This window comes from Amblyomma mixtum, chromosome 3, assembly GCF_055824585.1.
Source record: "Amblyomma mixtum isolate Tamu chromosome 3, ASM5582458v1, whole genome shotgun sequence".
NCBI classification, from domain to species: Eukaryota; Metazoa; Arthropoda; class Arachnida; order Ixodida; family Ixodidae; genus Amblyomma; species Amblyomma mixtum.
In genome coordinates, this window is record NC_143014.1 from 140,452,564 (window position 1) to 140,479,206 (window position 26,643).

At 42.7% G+C, this 26,643-nt stretch overlaps 1 protein-coding gene across 4 annotated transcripts in view; it reads left to right on the top strand.

Moving 5' to 3' along the window:
* Positions 1-26,643, top strand: part of LOC149352171 (uncharacterized) — an 89,584-nt gene that overhangs the window by 9,822 nt on the left and 53,119 nt on the right. For 3 of the 4 annotated variants that reach the window (XM_089581316.1, XM_089581317.1, XM_089581318.1), the window contains exons 3-10: positions 4,326-4,793; positions 6,602-6,710; positions 9,226-9,338; positions 10,829-10,910; positions 17,457-17,592; positions 17,754-17,807; positions 20,697-20,800; positions 25,990-26,081. In XM_089581316.1, the coding sequence (XP_089437442.1) occupies positions 4,326-4,793; positions 6,602-6,710; positions 9,226-9,338; positions 10,829-10,910; positions 17,457-17,592; positions 17,754-17,807; positions 20,697-20,800; positions 25,990-26,081 (1,158 nt within the window). The remainder of the gene's footprint in view (positions 1-4,325; positions 4,794-6,601; positions 6,711-9,225; positions 9,339-10,828; positions 10,911-17,456; positions 17,593-17,753; positions 17,808-20,696; positions 20,801-25,989; positions 26,082-26,643) is intronic. The other variant, XM_089581320.1, reaches the window with a different exon arrangement.

The following is a 26,643-nucleotide window of genomic DNA, read 5'->3' on the forward strand; positions in this document are numbered from 1 at the left end:
ATCTTTCCATTCACTCAAGCATTGCTTCCTTCGGGAACTGATGTCTAGGGGAAAATTCCTTGCCATAGTACTCTTCCATCAGTTGTGCTCATCCTGCTAGGACTTCATTGCAGGTGAAGGGCTTGTAAGATCAGGATTAGTGTTTTGATAACTGTATGGCAACCATAGGTATGTATGTATGTTGGCAAACACTTATCAAAACACTAATCCTCATCGTATGTTGCCAAACACAAAAATTAATAGCTTGAAAAAATAACCTGGTGAAGTCGGCAAATATGCAGGCCTCAGACATGGTGGCTATTATGGGCACATGCACAGTGTGAATGAGCCTTGAAGCCCCAGGGAAGCCAGAAAATGTAATACCAGTGATACCACTTCTGAGTTGAGGTACTAGTGCCCTCCGAGGTACATTGCACACTGGCCTCAATTTGGCTAAATTTCACTTTCTCTTACACTGCTCACCTTCATTACGCAATGGTCGTGTATTGTCACAGATAGATGAAAGCAACATGAATAGTGTTGTTCTCATTTTCTAATCGGGCAGGATATGTGCTATGTGTATTTTCAGTCTTGTTGGATTCATATGCACTCATTTCATCTGACTGCATGAAAGCTTAATTCTCGCATGGTTGCATTTCGTGTAACCTTAATACCTGGCCAAACTACATCATCTGGTGCAGTGATCTGTTTGTTGCACCAAACTGTGCCAAAAGGCAGACCCTGCTTCGTGCTGCTGCATTGACAAAATGCAAGTGGTCTGCATCAAGCCTGTGCCAAATGCCCTGATTATTTTCAGAAAAAAAAAATGGGTGGTCCTCTGGCACAGTGTGTAGTACAGTATACAACAACGTCGCTCTAGCACTGCATCTCAGATGTTTCTTAGGCGGCACATTCTGCGATCCTAATTATCCCTAGAATCCATCATCTAGCCGTTAGTATGTGGTTGAACACATGTTGACTGCAGCACACCGGCATCTGTGGTCATGCTGAGGTGCAGAGGGCAGGCCAGCAACATGCGTGGTGCTAACATTCGTAAACGGAGCCGGTGTTGTGTTTAATGTCTCTGACTGCATGCTACTAATACTACTTACTGCGAAATTCTCAGTTGGCGTGGGTGTTAGGATTTGTTTCTCTGCCCAGCCTAAAAGGGATGACTGTGTTGCAGGTTTCAGAAACAGCAAGTGTTTGTGCTTACTGAAACTAATGCTGTTTCTTTTTTTTTATGCTGTTCAGAGCAGTGAAGAGGTGGTATACTTGCGTTTGTAGTGCTTTTTTCTTTTTCGTATTTGTAATTATTCAAGGCATGGAATGGTGCGAAGCTCGTTGGTGACTAAACCAAATGGAGCGAGAAAGCAATAGAATGTGCACGAAAAAAGCCTCGGGAGGTTGGTTAGCAGCTGCCGGGTCAGTCCTGTACTGGAGACTCTGCATGCATGCACGCTTGCACACACGCACATACGCACACACATTGTCTTTTTACTCAATACAAATTTTGCTTTCAAAAGCCATGGAGGCAAGGTAACTCGGTGTGATATTGTTTTGCAAGGCTGATGCTCCGTGACAGTTTGCAGGTGAATAATAACTGATCAACTAAAATGAGGTAATTCCATTGGGAGTAGACTGGCAAAAGTGCTAGAGGCTTTTCGTTGTTTTTCTTTCTTTTTAGTCTTTCTTTTCTTGTTGCTCTCTCTCCCCCCCCTTTCTATTTGTGTTCTGTTGTAGCACCTTCTTTCCAGTGCCAATAAATGCTGGCACATAACAATCGTTTATTCTGATGAAGACTGGTCCTCAGTCAAAATGTCAGTAAACTTCTGTAGTGTTTTTCAGCGTGTGTCAGTCTACTTTTAAACATAAACCTTTGGTTCATGATGCTTTTTTCTGAAGTATCTTTTAAATCATTACCTATATACATGATACATACACGCACACCCGCTCCAGATGTTTACTTAAAAAATTTTGGCTGCTCCAAAGTTACTTGGGCCGGGCCACTCACATCACTGCTGATGTGTTCACCTGTCACCTGTGTTCACCTGTCAACAGTCTGGCAACCAGTGCAGTTAGGCCAAGCCAAACTCTGCAGTCAAAAATTTTCATTGCTTCTTTCACCTTGCAGTTGACAGCACAAATACTTAAGGGGGGACACTGGTCTTGAAAAGAAAATTTTATTCATTTAGTCATAGTTATGAAATTTTCAGGGCACATGTATTTTTGTGCGCTGATTCTAGATATGTCATTTAATTTCATGTAAAACAATTCCATGAGCACTTATGCAATTTTTATGCAAGTATTTTGCGGAGAGTTTTCAAGAAAATTTGCTGCAGGAAACTTGCTGAAATGTATGCCATTGGGTTCTCTTGACACCAAGGAATACAATAAGGGTAAAATTATCATCCTGGCTCTCATAGAACTTGAGTAAAAAGGTACTGAAGCTGCCACTTCACACACAGGAATACACACTTTTCTTCTCATTTCTGAAGCGACAACTTCAAAACTCTATAACCGAAGTTCTTTGATAGGCAGGAAGACAATTTCACCCTTATTGCATTCCTTGGTGTCAAGAGAACCCAATGGCATACATTTCAGCGAGTTTCCCGCAGCAAATTTTCTTCAAAACTCTCCGCAAAATACTAGCATAAAAATTGCATAAGTGCTCAAGGAATTGGTTTACATGAAATTAAATGATATATTCGGAATCAGCACAAAAAAATACATATGCCCTGAAGATTTCGTAACTGTGACTTCATTAATAAAATTTTTTTTTTCAAGACCAGTGTCCCCCCTTAAGGGAGGAGCCTGGTCTTAAAAAAGAATTTTATTAATGGAGTCACAGTTGAGAAATATTCAAGGAATATATATTTTTGTGTGCCGATTCTAAATATGTCATCTGATTTCATGTAAAACAATTCCTTGAGCACTTATGTAATTTTTATGCATGTATTTTGGGAAGAGCTTTGAAAAAAATTTATTGCACGAAACTTGCTGAAATGTATGCCATTGGGTTCTCTTGACACCAAGGAATGCAGTAAGGGTAAAATTGTTTTCCTACCTATCATAGCACTTAAGTTATAGGGTTTTTTAAGTTGTCGCTTCTGAAATGAGAAGAAAAATGTGTATTCCTGTTCCTGAAGTCGCAGCTTCAGTACCCCATAACTCAAGTTCTATGATAGCCAGGATGATAATTTTTTTCGTCGTGAGCTTTTTTTTTTATACTAGTAGCAGCAGTTGAGCCTCAGGATGATATCAAATAGTCTGGTTTTAGTTTTGACGAATACTGAAGTGAAGGTTTTCTTTTGTAGCTGGAAATGTTATTACTGGTATGCAGCTCTATATTTATACTTAACCTTCAGTCACTTTAATGCAATTTTTTTTGGCACAAGTTACTTATTAGCCAATTTTTTTCTTTTATCATATTTGCATTTCTTTCCAAGTTTTGTTGTCATCTTCACCAGATTTTTCCATTTGACAGTTTTTCTTGTGGATTGCAATTGCGAATTTACTCTTTGAACATCTATCATGCAGGGGAGCATAAGTGTCATTAGATGTGCTTTTGCTAGAAAGCACGAGCACATCTAATGAGTTAAAATATTTTGGAAAAAATAGCTTTCGTAAAATAGCTTTCGTGCACCTCCAAAAAAGCAAACATTTTTCGTAGCTTGGGATATTTGTCAACCAAGGAATTGAGACTATCAGGTGCTTTGTGCAACAAAGCAAGCAACATTTTGTATATTTCACAATTTGGAGAATATTTTTTTACTTTCGTATTATAAGCCTAATGTTATAAATGTTTACCACAATTGTCAGCTGAGTTTTTATTAGACTAATAAAGTTTTGAGATTACTGCCTAATATTTGTACTTGAAACGAATGCTGTCAAATAGTACATTTATTTATCCTCATTTTGATATGCTGCATGTTAATTTAACGATTTTTTGTGTCAAAAATAAGAGAACCTACAAAAAAAATGCCCATTTCTGCCATGGCATGGAAAGAGTTAATTTTGAATGTTTGTTTATCTTGTATCTGGAAGCATGCCTTATTTTCATATGTGTTTTTCATTGCGATATAATCCAAGGGGTTTAACAGCTGCTCGAGAGCACCAGTTCTGACTGCGCTAAGCACTTCTTGGTCAAAACATTTAGCTTGTGTTGCTGCTTTACCATTTGTCTCACCTCGTTTAGGACAGCGGGGAGAATTGTGGCAGTTTTGTGGTGTTTCCTTAAGTGCTTAATGAAACTGCATCTTGAAACTCAACTCAAGCAGAGCTGTTGGTCCTATTCTGTTGGCAAAGCAGTGATGGACTTTTTGCTCTTTATTGCTGCCTGGCAGGTAATGAACAAAGGCCAATGCTCGTACAAGGATGCTGAGACGCTGAAGCTTGCAGTCAAGAAAAAATGTGCTGCTACCTCCCTTGTGTCATCGACGGCGGCTGGTGGGGGGCGGGCTCGTGCTGCAGCCGTGGCAGCTGCTGCCGCCATTGGGGCAGGCATCCATCGGCGCAAGGACCTTATGCACTCTGCAGTGGAAGCTGTGCGTGCCTTGGGAGAGAAAGGTGGCTCAACCTTCCCTGCTATTGTCAAGTTTGTGCGGCAGGCACTGCGGATGGACCCTGGCATACGTCTGCGATTGGCCATCAAGCGTGCGGTCTCGGCTGGCCACTTGTTGCGTGTGGGTCGTCTCTACCGGCTGCCGTGCAATGAAAGCAGGTCTGAAAGCGACTCTGATGACGAAGTTGGCACCAGTGACCGCCTGGGGGCAGGCAAGAATGGTGACTTGGCAGGGAGGATGGGCCACAAGGTGGGTTTGCAAGGCTATTATGAATCTCCGGTTCTTAGTTTTGTTATGGCTGGTGGTGGAACGTTTGGCATCTGCTGGTTCCTGCTTAGGGCTCTGCCGCACACATTAAATGAACCTGGTGTTCGTAAGTCACAAAATAGGAGAAACTTCAGGGAATTTAATGACAGAAAAGTGGCTTTATACACTGACTACTTCATAGCCATCTTGTCCACATCTCTCTGTTGGGCACCTAAGTGCAGCACATAGCAGAGTGGGAGATCGTTTGCAAAAATAAAGCACCAGTGTTCACATGACTATGTATCTTTCCTGTAACCAGTTTGTAGTAGCAGCTCTTTAAATATCCTGAACATTGTTTGATATTTTACTGAATATCAGTTCAAGATTTTTAAATCATTTGGTTCACTTTTAAGCCAAGCACAGTTTGAGTAAAGCATATTTCATTATGTGTTTGAGTGATTTGGCAGTGACCTTGGCTGTACGCAAGTAGTTTTTATTGCAATATAAAGAAATATATTGCTCGTTTTCAGAAAATTACTCATCTTAAGTTGTTGGCATCAGTTGGGGTGTGTTATTGCATTTCAATGTGCAGTCGAACCCACTTACAATAGTACTGGTTAGAACAATATATCGGATATAACAGTCGACAACAGCTGCACCGTCACCTTTACCCTGTGTTTCGTGGTAAAATAAACAGTTTATTACAGTGCTGTCATTGCACACTACCGGTTATAACAATTAAATCTGGTCACTGAGAGCCAACCTTGCATGAAACAAGACCACTGTAGCATTGCGACCAGGCCAGCCAAAGGATTGAGCCGGCGCAGCAAAACCGAAGAGAGCATGTGACCACACACTTGGAGACTCCAGCCACGTTGGGGGGGCTTGCATGCCAACGCGATGCAGAGAAGGGGAAAAGACAGATACTTCCGTTGCACTGAGGCGAAGGAGGAGTTTCTTTCCATGAAGCAGTCCATTATTAGCATTTCTGAGGGTGTGCCACTTGTAAAAAACTCACCGGCGGATGTTTGTTTGTTTTTTTTTCACGTGAGGGCTTGCAGTGAGAGCATGTGTGCTACCCCGTCCTCCCCTTTTCTTCGCTAACTAGACCATGCCTCCTGCTGTCCTGAGGGCAGGCGAGCTATTGTGTCGTTGCATTGGCCACGTGCTCGTAATCGGTCGGTGAGGTGCACACGTGTTGCCAGTGTGTTTTTCCTCCTGACGTCTGTCACTGTTCCCTGAGTTCTGCAAGCTTCTCGGATTTCCAGTCGAATATCGCTTCTGGAAAGTGGGCTTCGTTCGGGATGCCAGTGATGCAGAGGCTTGCAAAGCTCCCGCCGAATCGGCGACGGTGCTTTGGTCATCAGTGAATGGTGATGATCGCGGCGTGTCGAGACAATTTTTGCCGCAGTCGTGACAAATTAAGACTTCACTGACGAGGCGATCATCACAGCTCTCACTGGCACGGACAACGACGAACAGGAGCCTATGCAAATTGTGTTGTATCAAGAGGCCTTACGAGCAATGGGGTCGCTTCGGTGCTTTGTTTTTTCCAACGATCTCCCACTCTGCTATGTGCTGCACTTAGGTGCCCTGCAGAGAGATGTGGACAAGATGGCTATGAAGTAGTCAGTGTATAAAGCCACTTTTCTGTCATTAAATTCCCTGAAGTTTCTCCTATTTTCTTTTTGCGTATCCCGGTTATAACAGTTACTGTTTTTAACGATATTTTCTTGGCACTTCAATATTTTTGTAAATGCATTTGACTATATTTTCTCTTTCTACTTGTCTTTTTTTTTTTTCTCGTGCAGAGGAGATCTGCACACCAGGGACGCTGCTCGGTTTGTCATGGAATGCCAAGGAACAACAAAAGTGGGGTGGCTGAGGAACTCCTCTCTTGTCACTCATGCACGTTTTCAGGTGAGCTGCTAATGCATGCCACATTGTGTGATGAAAAAAAAAAAATGGAAACATTTAAGGGGGGACCCTGGTCCTGAAAAAAAAAATTTTATTAATGAAGTCACAGTTATAAAATTTTCAGGCCACATGTGTTTTTGTGCGCTGATTCTAGATATGTCATTTGATTTCGTGTAAAACAATTCCTTGAGCACTCGTGCAATTTTTATGCAAGTACATTGGGAAAAGTTTTGCAGAAAATTTGCTGCAGGAAACTCGCTGAAATGTATGCCATAGGGTTCTCTTGACACCAAGGAATACAATAAGGGTAAGATTGTTTTCCAGCCTATCATAGAACTTAAGTTATAGGGTTTTGAAGTTGTCGCTTCAGAAATGAGAAGAAAGGTGTGTACTCCTGTTTCTGAAGTGGCAGCTTCAGCAGCCGATAACTCACGTTCTATGATAGCCAGGATGATAATTTTACCCTCATTGCATTCCTTGGTATCAGGAGAACCCTATGGCATGCATTTCAGCGAGTTTCCTGCAGCAAATTTTCTTCAAAACTTTTGCCAAAATACTTGCATAAAAATTGCACAAGTGCTCAAGGAATTGTTTTACACGAAATTAAATGACATATCTAAAATCAGCACACCAAAATACATGTGGCCTGAAAATTTCATTACTTTATCTAGATTAATAAAATTTTCTTTTCAAGACCAGGGTCCCCCCTTAAAGATGTGGTAATGCTTGAAGCACTACAGTATAATGTATCCCAACATTCGTGGCTTTGAAGCATTGTGTTCCCTGGTCAACGAGTGCAGAATGCAAAGGGGGTAATTTTCTAATAACGTAGGCTTTCAGTCACCTCCCGGGTTGCACTGTTTCAATTTTAAGGGGGGGGGACACTGGTTTTAAACCGTTTTCCTTACTTTTCAACCAAAAATAGTGGAACTTGGCCTGCTTATGCAGTTATTATGCAGATTCCAAAAATTCACTTGTTTGTGTGAATCAGTATGTAAAGATAATTATAATCAATGTGAAAACAATAGGGAATAACCTCTTAATAAAAATTATTAATGTATTGCTGGATAATGGAAACAATGAGGAACACAATGGTGCAAGCACTTTTTTGATTGGATAATTTTTAATTCTATTGCACACTGAATCTCAGTGGTAAAAACATGTCAACGCAGTGGGTAGTACAAAGTGCCATTCTGGAAAACTTAAAGTGAAAATTAAAAAATCTTTTTCCAACTTGGTGTGCTCCACAAATTTGACTTCATGCTGAAAAAAAAAAAAAAGTTATTGCTCTATCTTCAGTAGGTGTTGAGGTATTGCATTTGCAAAGCTTGAGGAAATTAGAAAACAAAATTTTATGCAGTAAAAGCTCATGAATTCAACCCCCGTTAATTCGGAAATCAGGATTATTCGAGTCTGGGGTGTCGGACGCTTGTTGGTTCGGATGCTATGGGTCTGCAGTGGTTAATTCAGGTGGGCTCCCAAATAGAAGATGTGCCCAGGTGTGACTGGCACAGTAAGCGATTGACAAAATAGCCACACTCAAACCTGAATTTCATGCTGCAGAGTTGCCTGTGCACCTCTTGATGTGCATGCAACGGCAGGCATAGTGCAACCACTTAGTTTTGATTTTGCTTTTCTGAGCTTCGCATCAGACCGCAGGGACGGCAGTTAGCGGTCATGCGTCATCCGGCCAACCGAGCCCAGCTGCTCGTTTCCCTCTCTCCAATTCGCGTGGTTCTTTCGTTTTTCCATTGCCTCGAAATTAGTCACCGTTGCCGTCGCTCTCATCGTCATCTGATGCCGTCTCCAGCCCACAAATGAAGGGTCACTGTTGGAAACGAATTCTAGATCCTCAGCAATGCTGCTATCAGAACTGCTTCAAAAAGTAACTTTTTTTCTCAGGACATCACTGCTGCCGGCATTCTTCATGTATGACGCCATTATGGAATGATTCTTGTCGGCTCAAAATGCGTGCTTAAAAGCGCCAAATGCGTTTTTTTTTTTTTTTTTTTTGTGGTCAACTAATGCCATCTATTGTCAAAAAATTGCAAGCTACACAATTGTCGGCCGTAATTCGTCTGTGGTGGTCGGAGTATTTTTTATTGCAGAGTATTGCACATTTTGCACATGTTGCAGAGTATTTTTAAATTTGCACATTGTTCATTATTGTTATTCAGCGATTAATCTCTAGGGATATCTGGAAAGTTTCAACAGTTACAATGTTGTAGAGCATCAAAAGAGAACCAAAAAGGGTATAGTTTTTCTAGCTATAGCCTTATTGCAAGATTTTCTTTCGTGCGTTTCAGAAACCATCCAGATCTGGAATGTCTGTGGCAGGGGTGCATGTTTTGTGCATTCTGCACCTGGCAGTGTGAAATGGACTATGTGCCTGTGCATGCTAGGTAGATGATAGCAAAGCAGTTGATAAGCATTAATACAGCGAATTACTGGGTAAAACGAACTGAATGCAAGATTTAGTTGGTCCGTGCTTGATTCTCTGCACTCTGTTCTGCACCAGCCCATCCGTCCTGTCTGAAACACATGAAGGAGGTGGCAGCGGTTCGTCTGAACTCCAAATGGCACTGCCCCCAGTGCAGGACGTGCTCTCGTTGTGGTACTAGGAAAGAGGAGGTGAGTGAGGAGCATTGTCTATAATAACTTGTAGGGGTGTCAAGAGTGGTTCCATGGATTTTTTTCACCTGTAGCTTTAGTTAAAGAACGCTAGATTATTGCAAAAGAAACCTCAACTATTATTTGCAGAACAAAGCTTTACCATCTTTGCCCTTTCTTTTTCAAAGTCTCTATGAGCAAGGGACATGCTAGACCCTGTTTGCACAACCATTCTCTGGCTTGTGCCACTGTCGTCATTGTCGGGATGGCGGAGTGTTTGAGCAAGTGGTAGCAGTGCCTGCCTGTTACTTTTAAGGGGGGACATGGGTCTTAGAGCATTTTTTTTTTATTTACAGACCAAATGCAATGAAACTGCACAGACTTATTCAGTTTTTTTCTGCTGATTTCAAATATGCAATTTGTTTATTTCTAGACCAATTAGTTCCTGAGATATTAATATATATCATGCCATTGTCTGCTGAAACAATAGAAAAGAAATGAGCCACCAGAAATTTAATTTTAATGTGTGGGTAGATACTACAATGTGTGAGGAATGCAACGCTGGAAGCAGTTTTCAGTTTTTTGTCTGTGTGGACAAATGGGCTTAATAGTTCGTTTTCAAGTGAGTTGACCAGACATACAGTACCAGAAAACATGACACACATGAAACTAACTATTAAGCCCATTTGTCCACACGGACAAAAAACTGAAAACTGCTTCCAGCGTTGCATTCCTCACACATTGTAGTATCTACCCACACATTAAAATTAAATTTCTGGTGGCCCATTTCTTTTCTATTGTTTCAGCAGACAATGGCATGATATATATAATATCTAAGGAACTAATTGGCCTAGAAATAAACTAATTGCATATTTGAAATCAGCAGAAAAAAACTGAATAAGTCTGCGCAGTTTCATTGCATTTGGTCTGTAAATAAAAAAATTGATCTAAGACCCATGTCCCCCCTTAAATGGTAGCTGGCTGATTCATTGCTTCGCCAGGCATGGCTCTGATGAACCCTTTTCATGATTTGTTACCGATGTTGCATTTTGCGGAAATAATGGTGTCACTTGCCGTTAGTGGGTCAAGGATAAAGTGCTGAAGATGCATGCGAGTGCTTGACAGGTGCGTGTGGTATTGTCACAGGAACCACCTTGACATGCTCTATTCACAAAGCACACAACTATGGCTGTATAATTCATTTTGAAATTGTGCTCTCCTGCATTTTAGATGGGTATTTAATGTTGAGGTGAAGCTGCTGTAACATTTGTGAATGGATGTATTGGGTCGGTGCATGTTAACATTTTCTTTTGCTTCATCAAACTGCTAAAAAAAATTTGCAATTATGCGCAGCATGTTGTGCAACAGCCACGTTAATGTGCATTTGTGGGAGTAGTTACTAACATTGTTCTCAAGAGTGCACTGAATTTAGAGTGTGTTAACGGGTTATCAAGAAAAATATCTGAAAAATGTCGTATACAATACTGAATATATTTTGTGCTTGTTTTCAGGAGCATTTATTGTGTTGTGAAGTCTGTGATTCCCATTTTCATCTTGGATGCCTGAAGCCTCCCTTGCTCAAGGCACCGAAAGGTATGCTATTTGTTACATGGAAACATGAATATTAGACTTGAGCCAAATGCGTGGCGTAATGCCTTGTTTGTGATTTTCTGTTAGCAGTCTTACAGCCGTTTGCTGGGTCACATTTTTGGCTTTAGCGTCAAAGTTTTGGGGTTGACATTTTGGGATTGGGTTCTCTGTTCTCGGTCCCAATACAAGCACTGCCAGTGTGGCTAGTGAGACGTGTGCAGAAGTGAAGTGTTGTGAATGCACTATTGAGCATTTTTGTAGATTAAAAAATGGAATATTAGAATGCTGAGTTGTTTTGTTGCCACTATGGCTTTTGGTGCCCTTCCACCGATAGCTGCTCAGGCAGACGAGGGACCGTCACAGGGCATTTTGTGCATGCAGAGATCATGAGAGCCACAAATCCTTGCCAACTCATGAGAAGCATGTTGTGCATCGGGAAATAAAAAAAAAAGTGGCAGGCAACACTGATTTTTTCACCCGCATAGGTTGAAATAAACTGTTATTAAATCTAATGACACCGATGTAGTTTTCCTTGTGGTTACTATGTCTCCTGACTAGTACATTTTTCTGTGATCTCATGATAAATGTAACAGCGGGGTTCTAATATATGGGATTCTAGTCAGTAACCCAGTTCGATGTAGCCAGGCTGAGAAAGTAAGAAAGGGCCGTAATACTCATATTGACTGTAAACTTTCTTATCAGCAACTGAAAACAATGTCAAATAACACTTTGCAATACAAAGTTCAAACATAAGGCTTCGTTACTTACCAGTAATACCTGCCGGTTAGAAAATTTATTTTTGAAAGATGCATATGTTCCTGTCAAATGAGATCAGCTGTAAGTATCGCATGTGTTTGAAGCATGAGCAAGATGTACTTCCAAAATAGCTTTCTCCAGTTGTGGTTTGTTTCTTGAAGCTGCAAAAAGTTTCGTTCTCGAATCATTTCCCTGGTTTAAATAGGGAGCTGACTGGAGTTTTAATGAGCTCCTAGCTTGAGGAATGTTATGTCGCTACAGCCATGGTAGGCTGTTAGTGTGGTTTTTAATAAAAAAGACTGGATTCATTGGTAGCTGTTGTTCTGGAGGGGAAGCCAGCTGCAGTAGCCCCGTGCTACGTGCTCATGCAGACCACGAGCTGGTGCATTGCTGTTGTCTTCGTCATCGTGTGCACAGCAGACATAGCAGTCCTTTTATTCTCGGAGGAATTCTCATGTCGGTCTGGCAGATGTGTCATCTCTGGTGGATACAGTCTTCGCTTACTGTGAAAAGTGTCTGGTTGTTGTGGAAGTAAATCTGGCTTGAGCTTGCGTTCCAACATGCAGACACGCCTGTTCGAGGAACTGTAGTTGACTCAAAATGTTGCTATGGCAAACCCCAGTACATTGCTTGCAATAGTGCCTTTCTTGTTTAAGGGGGGACACTGGTCTTGAAAAAAAAATTTTTATTAATGAAGTCACAGTTATGAAATCTTCAGGGAATATGCATTTTTGTGTGCTGATTCTAAATATGTCATTTAATTCCATGTAAAACAATTAATTGAGCACTTATGCACTTTTTATGCTAGTGTTTTGCGGAGAGTTTTGAAGAAAATTTGCTGTGGTAAACTCGCTGAAATGTGTGCCATTGGGTTCTCTTGATGCCAAGGAATACAATAAGGGTGAAATTGTCTTCCTGCCTATCATAGAACTTAAGTTATAGAGTTTTGAAGTTGTCGCTTCAGAAATGAGAAGGAAAGTGTGTATTCCTGCTTCTGAAGTGGCAGCTTCAGTGCCCTATTACTCAAGTTCTATGAGAGCCAGGATTATAATTTTACCCTTATTGTATTCCTTGGTGTCAAGAGAGCCCAATGGCACACATTTCAGCGAGTTTCCTGCAGCAAACTTTCTTCAAAACTCTCCGCAAAATACTAGCATAAAAAGTGCATAAGTGCTCAAGGAATTGTTTTACATGAAATTAAATGACATATCTAGAATCAGTGCACAAAAATACATGTGCCCTGAAAATTTTGTAACTATGACTAAATTAATAAAATTTTCTTTTCAAGACCAGTGTCCCCCCTTAAGTTGTCTTGCGAATGTGGTGAAATGTGATTCAGTCTCGCCTACCATCCACTCCGGCCTCATCTGAAACTGCCTTATCACCACTCATTCCCCCTAAAAAAAGCTGCATGCTTCACTTTTCGGGCCTTGGGTTTGTCTGAATGCTTCCTTGGTCTTGGTCTTCAGATCAGATTAACAAGGTAAATCTGCTTAAGAATAGCTTTGGTGGGTGTTGTTCCTGTGGAACTGTGAGCCACTGTATGCTGCTGAAACAGGAACTAGGTGATTCGACTTTGTATCATGCCAGTTTCATCTTGTTGAAATGTCCTCATCAGCTCTGTGACAGTGTTCAGCTCTTCATGGGATGGTTAAGTGCTTCTGCACTCCATTGGGTGTGTAAAAATCTGATGTCTTTTTAAATGAACACTGACACAACTTTCATGGTGTGCCGAATCTCACGAAGAGGTTTTGTAGCACATCAGTGGTGGTTGCTGATGTTGCTTTTGACATGTGTTGTACCTCAACATACTTTGTGTGTGCATCTGCGACAAGGTAGGTAGGTTTGTCCTTCCTCCAAAGTCTGTATGCAGTGTGTGCCACTGTGTCTCGGAGCATTCTCAAAGAGGAATTTGAGCTTTAAGACAGGTTCATCTGAGTGGCTTGGCATTTGTGGCTGTGCTGCCCCGACTCTTCAATCTGGTTGTCAAGCCCTGGCCGCCATACCTAGCTTCTTGCAATTCTACATAGCTGCCATGCCTCTTTAGCTAGCATACGGCAACTGCAGGGCATGAGGGCATGAAGTGGTAGGAATACAGTAAAAGCTCGTTAATTCGAACTTCAAGGGACCGGGAAAAATGTTTGAATTATCCGACGTTCGAATTATCGAATGGCCTCAAAAAAACTGACAAGAACCATTTGCATTACAGTATATGTACCGTACTTACTCGCGTAACGAACCCACCCACCCTCGATTTTCGCCTAAGAACTTGAAAAAAAAAAAAGGCGTCGGGCGTTAACGCTTTCCTCCATTTCGCACCATCACGGTCCACAGCGCATTTCTTGGCGGCGCGCCAAGATGCTGCGCGGCGATAACATCGCGGTGTGTTTACTTGACGTTAGCTCCAGCAAGGGGGGAAGCGAACTTCACAGAGTGCCAGCGTTTGTCCGGCTGTGCAAGCCTGGTTTTCAGTACGTTCGCCTCATCGGGCCATGGGCGATTGGGGGCGTCTACTGCCACTCAATTATTGGAATGCGTGATAGCAGCAAACGCCTTTTGCAGCGAAAGATGCTAAAAGCCAGCGTCATGATCACGGCTGACCACGTGCTTCTGTTGGCAGCCCATCCTTCCATTGGGTGGAAGGATGGACGACACTCGCAAAGAAAAAAAGTTTTCCGCCCCTAATTGGTAGCGCCCGTCCGAAGTCAGCCTTTCGTGGGCGTTGGCTGGGACCGCGCTGACAGAACTTATCCGTATTTCCGAATTAACAGGGCTCGAATTAACGAGTAGTATTTAGTTTTCGGAGGTTGTGTGGAAAAGAGGGTAGGCAGCCGCCACCGTGGCCGCCAATCCCTACCCTCCGGCACCGCCGGCCGCCGCGCCGGTGATGGCACCATTTAGACTTTACCCACTCTTCCATGGTTTTATCTGGTTCCATCTTCTGTCCCTGTTTAGGACGTGCACAGCCACTAACTATGCGGAGGTTTTTTTGTTTTTTTTTGGCCACGTGCTGTGTGCCAAGCCGCCCAGACGCGGCGGCGCGTAGTTCGAATTATCCGTAGCAGAACCGACTCGCTTTCGAATTAACGAGCTTTTTTATACACAGATCTCTATGGAGCTTGGCCGTACCAAGTAGTGTAGTTCGAATTATCCAGAAATTCGAATTATCGAGGTTCGAATTAACGAGCTTTCACTGTAATAACCTGAGGCTCTCGGGTAAGGCATTCTCATTGCAATGCCATTGCTGCGTATCTCCATTAGTAGGGCATGAACACGTCCTCGTATGAGTTTTGTCACAGTGTCTCTCTGAATGATGGTGTAGAGCTCTCATAGCATGCTGTCTTGCTGTGTGTGAAATTCGCTACCCTTGTTGCTGTGAATGGTAGTCGTAACAAAGTTTCAAGCATTGATATGTCTTCAGATTGCCGTGGTTTGTTGTTGATGTGTGGTTGTGGCAGTTAATTCATTGCATAATTTTTTTTTTCCTTGCCTATAGATGATATCGCAGTCGTACATTGATAGCTTTGTGCACTATCTGGCCAGTCAAGGAAAAAACACTTGTGCTGTTAGTCTTCGGGCCCAGTATGCTTAGCAGTGGCTGATGGTCCGCGTCTAAGGTCACCTTTCTGTCCACAAATTCTACTGCTAGTTATTTTCTGTCTAGCTGTGCATAATTTTGCTCTGCTGATTCCATCGTCCGAGAAGCAGAATCGATCAGGCCCTTTTAGTCATGGTCTTCATGTTGCGAAAAGACTGCTCCCATGCTATAGGCGAAGAATTCCGAGATAATAAGAGCTCGTTCCCTTCTTCATATTGAGCCGGTACTGTGTGCTTGTGGAGCCAATCCTTTAGCTGCTCAGAATTCTTTTGTTGTCTGTCTTCCCATCTACATGCTTTTTTTCTGGGCTAATTGTAGCCCAGTCTTCCAAGAGTGTTGCTGAATGCAAAATTTTTGTAAACCATTTCAGCATCTATTTGTAGGGACAAAAAAAAAAAAAGTAAGGGATGTTACATAGCTTAAGTGGGATTTGGCATTACATGAATAGCCCAAGCACGTTCTGTTTTTATGGACCGTATTTTCTGGTGTATAAGTCACTACTATTTTCTTCTGGATATTTCGTCGGTGAGTCTTATAACACAGTGCGACTTAGTGCGGCAAAAAATGATGTGCCTACGCACGCCTAATTTTGCTGTTCCAAGCAACGATGTTTGAAAAGAAAATTGATGTGTAAAAGAAAAAAGAAATGTGTTATTTGACAGCTTTAGCACAGCGTGATTCACTATAGTGATCTGCTTCCATAGACACCCAGCTGTGCCTGTGTGTGCTCCTCGCAGCCATGTGCACATACTCGTATAGCTCCACGGTTCATGTTAGCAGAACACAGGCCCCGCCGCGGTGGGGCACTGGTTACGGTGCTCGGCTGCTGACCCGAAAGACGCGGGTTCGATCCCGGCCGCGGCGGCTGGAATTTCGATGAAGGCGAAATTCTAGAGGCCCGTGTGCTGTGCGATGTCAGTGCACGTTAAAGAACCCCAGGTGGTTGAAATTTCCGGAGCCCTTCACTACGGCGTCCCTCATAGCCTCAGTTGCTTTGGGGTGTTAAGCCCACCAGAACCAAACCAAACCAAACCAGAACACGGATCTTGCTGTGCTGAAACTGCCAATTTTTAAAATGTTGTTTGAGGGGTAGAAACACATAATCTCGCAATAACTGAATTGAATGTGGCAATGGCACGAAGCATATGCAGCCAAGTCCAGCAACATTCTCGAAGATTTCGATTTCAGCGTCGCATCCATATGGCTTCACATGCATCTTGCATTGTTCTTGCTCAGCATGATGTTGACTGCGAGGCAAACACGATGTGATGCAAAATTCGGGTTGTGGGCTGTTGAATATGCTCCGGAGAATGAAAACCAGGCAGCCGGGAGACATTTTGACAGGAACGAAAAAAATTATTTGGAACTGGCACTAACCTGCATGAGCACTGCTGTCCATGAAGGCAATAAATAAGGCAGGCCATGTGTTAGAGCTCGAGGGTCGTCTGTGCATGGCAGCTACCACAAGCATGGATTTCCGTTGCACCCTCCAACGAAGAGATCTTCAGCACCTTTTTATAATGCTTAGTGGATGAACGGTACGTCTTTACACTGGTGCAACTTATGTGTGATTTCTTCCGGAAAAACTGCCATTTGGAAGAGCGTACAACTTGTACGCAGGTGTGACTTATTTTATACACTATTGCATAGGTTGCTGGGGCAAGAAAATGGGTCAGGCAAACTATTAGTGTACCAAAGGCTTAATGTGTACATATTATGACTCCATGGCAGCTCATTGTTGAGAGCATTGTGGCTAGCTACTGCAGGTTAAATATTAAAATTTGTTATTTAAGATTATTATTTGTTGATATGAAGTAGCCTTTCTTGACAAGTCTTTAAATCGGATCCTTTCTCTGGCTGTGTTGCATTGATGGTATCAATCTAAAATATCAGCCTCCCATCTCTGCTGTTTTGCAGCGCCCACGAAACATGGGAGCTACATGAAAAAAAATTATATTTTCTTGTGACTGCCGCTCAGAGTCTGATTTAAAGGGGTATTGGATTAGTAGGATTTCAGGGTCAGGTTGCATCGTTGAATTCCAGGATGCATGCATGTGCTGGCTATGAGGAAGTACATTTATTTTTTTTACAACTTGCTTTGACATTGCTTAAGCGATGCACTTGGTGACAGCAGACGTTGTTAGTCACTTCCTTTGGCCTTGTAACACTTTACTGTTTTTTTTTGTTCTTTATAGGTTCTTGGAAGTGTGCATCTTGCTCAAGCAGGAGGCTGAAGAGCATCAACTTTGTAAATAACTTGGCATCAAAAATCAAGCAGCGAAACAAACGTTATCACAATGGCATGATGCGAAAACAGAGGATCACCACGCTGTGAGTACATGAAGTGGCATTTGTTTGTTTGCTTGCTTGTTTGTTTGTTCGTTTGTTTGTTTGTTTTCCTTGTGTCCTCCATTTCGTTACCCTTGGCATGTGTGTGATGGAAGCTTTGCCTGTCTCTTGCCTTCCTGCCTACTCTGTGCAACGCCTCACAGTGAAAGGCCTACCACAGATGGTGTGAAGGTTTGCCGCTCTAATTTGCACAAGAGGTACGTAATGCAAGCCATTACATCTTGGTTGCGGTTGTGAAAGGCTTACTTCTATAAGGCTAGTCCTTGTGCTGACCAGTATTTCTGCTGTGCTTGTCGGGACGATGGAGGTGGCAAAAGTAGCTGCGACGACCTAACTGAAGGCGGTTCCCGTGGACAACTTCCAGGGTGCCTTCAGTGATTGGGTGAAGCATTGGCAACAGTGCATTGAAGCAGTTCTGCAAAGATTGTGAACTAATGCTGAATAAATGATTTACAAAAAAAAACAATTCCGGAAACTTTTGGGACAGACCCTGTATGTGCACTTGTATTGCATACCAAAAGCATACAGCTCATTGAGCCATGTGGCCACTTTTGCAGTGCAGCAACCACTGCCACTGAGATCACCAGCGATGCACTTTTCCTTGAAATACATCTCTGCCAAACCTGCTGAGTGTTCCTACATTAAAATTGGGCCCAAAATTAAGCTCGCGCTAGCTAGCCTGATAGCGTGTACTCAACGAGGGTAGGAAACCCAGATAATCGTAGGTTAGCCTCATCGCATACCGTGTACTTTGAAAAAGTGTCATTTATATTTTTCAGTTCCTTAGATTTAGTTTTCTTGTTTTAAACTGCGGTACTGCAATTCTTTCCTTTTGCATTAGTGATAAGAGGTCAAAATATCAGAACCACAGAGAAAAAATTTGTTAGCTAGGTAAAGAGTACTTGCAAAGAAGGGGAAGGGAAGTTCAGAGCTTATTCAAGGAGTATGCTGTCGCGTTGATTACATTACATAACAAACAATCAGAAGGGATGGTTAAGCGTTATCAGAGAGTTTTAGAATAGTGTGACCCAGTCGGTTGGAGAAATAGGAGAATAGCAGGCACTAATGCGCATGCGCAGAGCACATGCACAAAACGCATGCGTAGAACACAAACGCCCCTTGAGTCTTTGTGTTAGAAGGTGGCACTAACCCAAAACCTGCGAAATAGCGTACACCAGATTGGGTTGGGCAACACAGCGGCGTCAGCAGTGGAGGCTGCTCGCCTGACTACCAGTTTGTCATTGCTGCTTCTCCATGCCTCCCGATCGCTAGGAATGAAGGGTGCATGAAGCTTTTTATTTGTCTCAAGGTGCCCGCACCAAAATACTGTAGTCATCAAACACCACAAATTTTCTGATCGCTTCTTGCTGTGGAGAGCAGCTAGGCTTAGCGAGTACGTTTCATTGCCATGGAGATGCATCGAAAAGTGCGAGATGTTGAAACAGGTTGATGTTGCTCACTTAAGAAAGGTTACAAAATATTAAATTTCACATAATATGTTGCTTTCATTATTTATTACTGCTTTTGGCTTATGCTGATGTAAAAAGTAAATAAAATTAAATTTGCGAGATTTACAATTTAGTGTTTCTCTCTAGCTGAAATGGCGCTGTGAACAGCTAATGTAATCCACATGTGGCCGGCCCCCTATCTAAAGCTCTCGCAAGTATGTACTGCATGGCTGCTGTACCCAGTGAGAATAGCTTGGTTCCCCATTTCTAAAACTGTTGCCTCGCATCATTTTCCTAGTCTTGTTAACTGGGGAAATTAAAACTTCATCTTTGCTGCTGGCGTGTACCTGTCATGTCAAGTATTGTCATGTCAAAATTGGTTAACTTCATATAGGTGTTTATATCATAGCCTGACAGATGTTTTTTGTATATTATAGATGCATTTGGCTTGTGTGACCGGCCCTGTCACTAGAGATTCTCTCACAGCAAGCAGGGATAACAGCTTGTGGTTGTTCTTATGCTTTGTGGTGCTGTTTTTGGCTGCCATTTAAATTTAGTGCTTGACACAAGTCAGTCGGGAGCACAGTACAGAGGAATAGTTTTGAGGACGGGTGAAGAAGAGTTAACTCTTTGCCCACCGCACCCATTGAACATCTCACTAGCGATGACTTCATGCACTGAGTTTGGAACCTTCGGCATTGCATATGGGTGTACAGCATGTCTGACTTGTAGTCAGAGAATTGAAGTTTCATTTTCGATGTAGTTTTCTTTTCCCAAGAGGCGGCATTTTTCTTTCCCTCAAGAGAAAAGTATACAACAGCTGTATCTTACCGGTACTCACCTATGGGGCAGAAACGTGGAGGCTAACAAAGAGGGTTCAGCTTAAGTTAAGGACAACTCAGCGAGCCGTGGAAAGAAAAATGATAGTTGTAATGTTAAGAGATCAGAAGCGGGCGAAGTGGGTGAGGGAACAAGCATCGGTCTAATGACATCGCACTCATACGCAATAATTTGAGTATACATGTAAAATAAGCCGCAGCGGTGGCTCAGTGGTTATGCCACTCGGCTGCTGACCCAAAAGACGCGGGTTCGATCCCGGCCATGGCGGTCGAATTTAGATGAAGGTGAAATTCTAGAGGCCCGTGTTCTGTGCGATGTCAGTACACGTTAAAGAACCCCATGTGGTCAAAATTTCCTGAGGCCTTCACTTCGGCGTCCCTGTATAGAATTGAATTTTGCACATTACTGTAGCTGGCCTAAGCTGCTTTAGCAGCTTTTATCTAGCTACTACATAGAGCAAAATTTCTTTACTGTCTTTATGACTGTGTTGTGGCGAGCTTGCTATATGTTGGGGCTTGACCTGTGACATAAGTGACATTGAAATAAATCTTTCCTCTCTTAAGCCTGTTTCACATGCAAGTGAAAATGCTAGCGAATCCTGGCGCCGCGGCGGAAAAACCTGTTTTGAGTCGCGGCAATGAGTGGAGAGGTTCCAACAAGTTGGAAATTTTCGCTGCGACGCGCCACTCAGTCGCTTGCATGTGAACCGGCCTTCAGATGTGTTCTTTACAATGGTGTAGTGCAGAGAAAAATAATTGTATGACACTTGTTCTTTTATTGTGCACATCTTGCTAACAGGAAAGATATCAAGCAAGTGGCATCATTGAGGGCTAGACAGCCTGCAAATTGTTTTGCTCCATCAAGGTCTTCCTCAAAAAAGGAAATTTCCAAGCCTACAATGAGTAAGTGTAGTCTTGACCCTATTATATTTGAGGGTTAAATGAGGAGGTGTGTTAAAACCATGTATTAAGTTGCACAAGTACTTTTTCTCTCAAATAAGAGACTACAGTATAATCTCAATGATGTGATTTCGGCTGATATGAATTTTAGGATGGTACAAAGTCATGAAATTCCCTGGCCAACTTGCATTGTCAACAGTGTGCAAAATTTCAGGTGTTGTGAACACTGTTCCTCACCACAACAGATTATAACCCTTTAAGGCGCCATTTTTTGTTTTATTGTAATCGGTTATTTTTTTCACCTAAGTATTATATTCAGGCCTCAAGAAAGGGAATTTGTTAGTTTTTGAGGGTGAAAGACCGGCGGGTAAGTTTTTACAACGATGTGGAGAATTCCATACAAAGTATCAGATTTGTTAGAAATAGTAACATCAAAATGTTCTCATGTGTCAGGTAAGCACCCTAGGGATCAGGAATCACTTTGTGTTTCAAAGGTGCACATTACGCCCGAAATTGAGCAAAAGCAATCCATGTTTTCACTTGCGACAAAATCCGTCTGCACAAAAATGGTGGACAAAGTGCTACCTAGCTCACTGTTGAGTGAAATATTATTTACTGCGTTCGCCACATGGCACAAAAAAACAAAACATATTTGCGACAAGAAGGGTGCTCAATTCGACTGAAGCAATGAAATCACTGCTAGGTGCACCAGTGTCAGAAAAAGCTGTGAGTTTGCTGTACAGTCCAACCTCGTTATAACGAAGTCACATTTTGCGCGGAAATTCGTTCGTTATATCCAATATTCGTTATAAAAGTATGCACTCAAATTCCCACAGAAAAGGTCGCTAATAAACCCAGGTAAAGAGTACTTTAAGATGGACAGCACAGGGTTGAAAAAATGCACTATTTTTGAATTTAACGCGTGGTATAAGCATATGAAACCTCGCCTTGCATTTCGTACTGGAAAGCAAGAGGAAAACTCACAAATCGGGCTGCTGGCCAGGTGCAAAAACTAATTTATTTAAAAAACGACGTAATCTTCGTTTGGCGGCACTTCACACTGTTTGACAGGTTGTATTTCTCGACGAAATCAACACAGAGCAGCGCTTTCCCGATGTCAGCTTATTTGGCCACAGGTAGGTTCCCGAAGTACCCCCTGAACTTCCTGGCCATGTCAGCGGCCTCGGTGCTGCTGAGAGCTCGCACTTCGCCATCTTCACATGCATCGCTGTTTCTAGCATCATTTGCGGAAACCACCTGATCAGCAATTTCTTGGTCGGTCAGTTCGGGCGCCACAGCCAAGTTGTCTGCACAGATGAATTCCTCGAACTTAACTTTCGGAATCGCCAGCTGACGCCATGTCGTCTCGCCGAAATTGTCCGCTTGCCTCCCAGTTGCATGCGGAAGCTTTCTGCCTACTTCTCGCAGTTCTCTGCGCCAACGGCTGCTTCTTCGCCAGACAAGACGTGGCAAACAATCCGATGGTGGTCATTAAATCGCTGCAGCCAGCCACTGCTTGCATGAGAGTCATTGTGGCCTCAGAGGGAAGTGAGACTTCTCACCTTCATTTGAAGGACGGCACCAGACACAGGCAGGTTACGTGCTATAACGTCCTTGAACCATGCAAACAAGGCATCTTCAACATCCTGTCTTGCTGTCATTCTTCACAGCGCCTGCAGAGTGGGCGTTTGAAATCTGCCTTGCGCTCAGGACAACCATCTTATCTAGATAGATAAGAGTGCTAGGCGCAACACCGAAGTCCGCGGCAATGACTTTTCCTTGCGCCCGCTGTCAACTGCCCTGAATATCTTTATCTTCGTTTCAAGCGAAACTGCTGTTTGTTAAGATGCGTTCCGCTACAGCGTCTACAGATTGAACTGCAGAGATAGCGCGCGCGGGGCGCGGGTCGGAAATTGCGACGGCGGGGGTGGCCGGGGAGCGGGGGAGCGGAGCGGTCGTCGGTTCGATCACGTGCCAGTCACGTGCTAGGCAGCCGTTGATGCTAGATTCATTCGCTCTCCCTAGATGGCGCCGCGTGCGGAAGCGCGGGTGATTCAAACACATTTTAGGTGCGCGCGCTTCAAAAGATCAAAATTTAGCGTGTTTTGAGATTTCTTCCTTCTTGTTTGCGCATTTTGAGCCCCGTGAATACAAAAACTGCTTCGTTATAACCGATACAGTGTCAAATTTTGAATTTTTCGTTTCGTTATACAGATAGAACTCCCTTAGAAATAAAGCATGTCCAACCAAACTTTTCTTTCACTTCATTATATCCGATAATTCGTTGTATCCGTGTTCGTTATAACGAGGTTCGACTGTATATACACGATTGTGTACAAAGCGCCTGAAAGGTATATAAGTGTGGGAGCCACAAATTAGTCAGCTGCACTCAACGTATACGTTCACCCTGTGAACCAGTGAGGCACCCAGTTTTAAATGCTGTTAGCCAGTGTATTGCAGGCACTAGCTCCAGTCTGTCCTTCATGGGTGTCCTTTGCAATAGAAGATGGACGCTGTCATGTCTTTTGCCACCGTGACAGAATCGGAAACGAAAGTGTGGTGTTTGGTTTGTGTCTACTACCCTCATACCACTGACGCCATGATGGCAGGGTTGCTGATAGCTGGGTTGGTAGGGGGATGTGGTGGCGTAGTGGTGTTGCCTACCCTACGAGCGGGCACTGCCGTGTCCACATGTGCTGCTGCCCCGATTGCACGATTCATGGTTTGAAGTGCTGAGCGGTCTTGGTAGAATCATTCTTGCTATTGTACCAGCCTGAACAGATAGTATGTACGCATGGGTTAAGTTTTGCAAATATTGTGAGTGTTTATGAAAATACATTAGCCCACTTGTACAGCTCGAAATTTTTTATGGTTGGCCCCATGAAAAACGATTGGAAGAACTGATGCGACTTTTCCGGGCATAAATAAAATTATGCATCTTTCATGCTTCAGCATATGAATGTGGTTCGTTTTTTTTATACAAATTTCAGGTTAATATTTTCGCAATCCTGTGAGGTTCATATCATCAAGATATTGCTCCTGAACATTTTATTCCCTTAGTAGAATTGGATTGTTGGACACTTTCAAGTTATCTTTCTCTTTGTTAAACACAAAGGGCTTTTTTTTTTTTAAAAAAAAAAAGCTGAGGAACTCGCAATTACGTAAACTGCCTTTTGTGCCACAGTGGTTGAATTATTGATGATAAGCATGACCGTTCATGATTGCACGTTGTGAGTGGGTTGTACTTCCAAGTGGAAAAGGACCACAGTGCATCATTGAAAGTTAATGCAGCTGCTTTGAACAAGTGAGCAAAAAGCAATACCTTGTTTTGTAATCCTATTGCTCGCAAATTGTGGTTTGTTATGGGCACTGATGGCTGTGGACAAAATGTGTGATCCTCACCAGCGAGACTGCTTTGCATGTGACCAGTGCAAGCTGTAGTGAATGCAGGATGTTTCTACATGGTTGAGCTTCCAGAGTAGTGGGGCTGTAGCGGCTCTCAAGTGGATGTGGAGCTCAAGCATGAAGCTTTGAGTGGGATGTAAGTGTGGGCGTCAGGTAATAAGCGCTGATAAGAACAAAGGAGCTCTGGAAACAACTGAACTCATTGTATGTGGAAGTGCCTGGATTGCACCTCGGCAATTTCTGAAGCTAACAAAACTAAGCTCACATGGATTATAACTTCAGTCGCGTGAAATACTAGTAAGTCTATTTCTTTCAGCTGTCTTGTGTATGGCAAGGAGGCTTTGAATCACAATGACAGTAATTGAGAATCGTACTCATTACATTGCAAACATAGCTTCTACAAGCTGGAGCCTATATTGGATGCAGTGTTTGATTGCACAGCAAATTCATTTTTTTTTTTTTCCCAGTGTTTATTCACGGCCTTAATCACACTTGTTCTGTAACAGCTGTACTTGAAAGAAACATGAAACTATTGGAATCGTACTCTAACCATGCAGAGCTAAGGCCCAAGACTGCAGCTTTTGTGACTACAGTAGGGGAGTCTTGTTCTCTGTTTCTCATGGCTTTTATGCTTTGCATTGTATTATTCAAACCTCAGTCAAGAAATACTATTCTAAGCCTTAGTGTCCAGTTTTCTCAAGCCATACATGCCATTTCTTAGTTTACAAAGCTCAGCCAATTGATTTGCTCATTGTAATGTTATCAACATCGTCACCAGTAGCGCAAATAAGTGTATGATGTTTCTACTATTTTTTTCATTAAAAAAAATCTCTATGCTGGTAAAATTTGAATGCAACTTTTTTTTTTTTTACATTGACCTAATAATAAGCTGTGCTGACTTAATATTTGGGTTTCTAGTCCCTGTGGAGTTTCACAGTAAACGTAATTGCTGGGCTTGCTTGCCTTTTTATGTGATGCCAACAGTGTTGGGAGTGTGGACCACCTTAATTGACTCGATGAAACTAATTCAAAGAAAGGTGTATATTCTGGTTCATATTGAATAGGAGAATGGTAAAGTTGTCAGCTGCTGGCGATACCTGATTCATGCGTATAATGTCGGGAGTGTATGAAGGACCCAGCTGGCATTGGCTTGTGGTGTGGTGAGAGTCTGGCCATCAATGTGTTTGGTACTCCACCCATGCAACTCTGGCAGCCGTGGTCCCTGTATGTTCTGTCTGAGACAAAAGTGGCCAGGGCACGCATGGTCTGGCCGAAGTGCAATGCTGTGTCACCTGCCAGTTCACCACTCTGCTGTAAAGAGGTGTGGTCGTATGCAAGTGTCTGTGGAGTAGTATTCTGTCATTTGGCTTGATGGAAGAAGTGCTGCTGGTGAAATTCAGGGAGTGAAATGTTGCTGATCTGAATTATTGTTGTCAACACCCTACCAGAATAGCAGCATATGCCAGGAGACTGTCCAGCTTCATTTTTAAGTTGTTGGGGTCTCTTCTTAACTCAGTTCCAGAGAAAGTAGAGCAGAGGCTTCTAGATGGGCACTCCTGTACTCATAAGATCATGTGTGGGATCGATTCAGCCGGTGCTCGCACGTCCTGGGAACTTTTGCTTTCTGTAGTGTTTGTAGAGGCTGTAGAGTGTAACACTATGCTTAGCAGTCGCATAGCACTAGTGACATAGCAATTTATTTCATAAGACTTAATGGATACTAGTAGTCATAATTGTTGTGTGCATAGGTAACCATCTGCGTTGTTAGTAATCGTGCTTTTTCTCAGGGAGTGCACGTGATACGCCATCAGATTTACCTCCATCTGTCTCGGAAAAAGATTTCAAAATATTCAAGAAGGCGCAGCAGAGAGCATTAAAGGTGAGTAATGAAATATTTCTCTTGTTGTCGGGCAACTTCACATGCCTCTTTACCAAGTAATGGTTCTGGTGATAGGTTTTCGTATGCTGAAGCAGCGCTCTGGGCTGTTGTGCGTGCTGTGATTGAGAGGTCTGAATTGGTTTTGGCCCTATAGTGTTCAGTAATCTGTACCACGGTCACAGTTGACGGACATTTTGAAGGCAAGATGAGGCAGAATTCATTTTTTTCAAAGGTATGGCCTGCCAGTTATTGATGACCTGCATCTATTCTGATGGAAAATTGTATTTTTGGTCTACAATTACAATACCTTTAGTTGCTATGATATACAGTCAAGCCCCTTAACAACAAACGCCATCACAGCTAAATTTCCGCTACAATGAAGTATTTCCGATTCCCCGTAAACAAACCATATGCGGCAGTGCAATTATTTCCCCCCACACCGAACAATTTTCAGAGCGAGGCTTTGCTTCAGCAAAATTTTTCCTAGTAAATGGCCTTATCTCATTAGGTTTCATCAAGAACGGCTGCCAGAGACAGTTAACGTACAGCTAATATTTCTGCA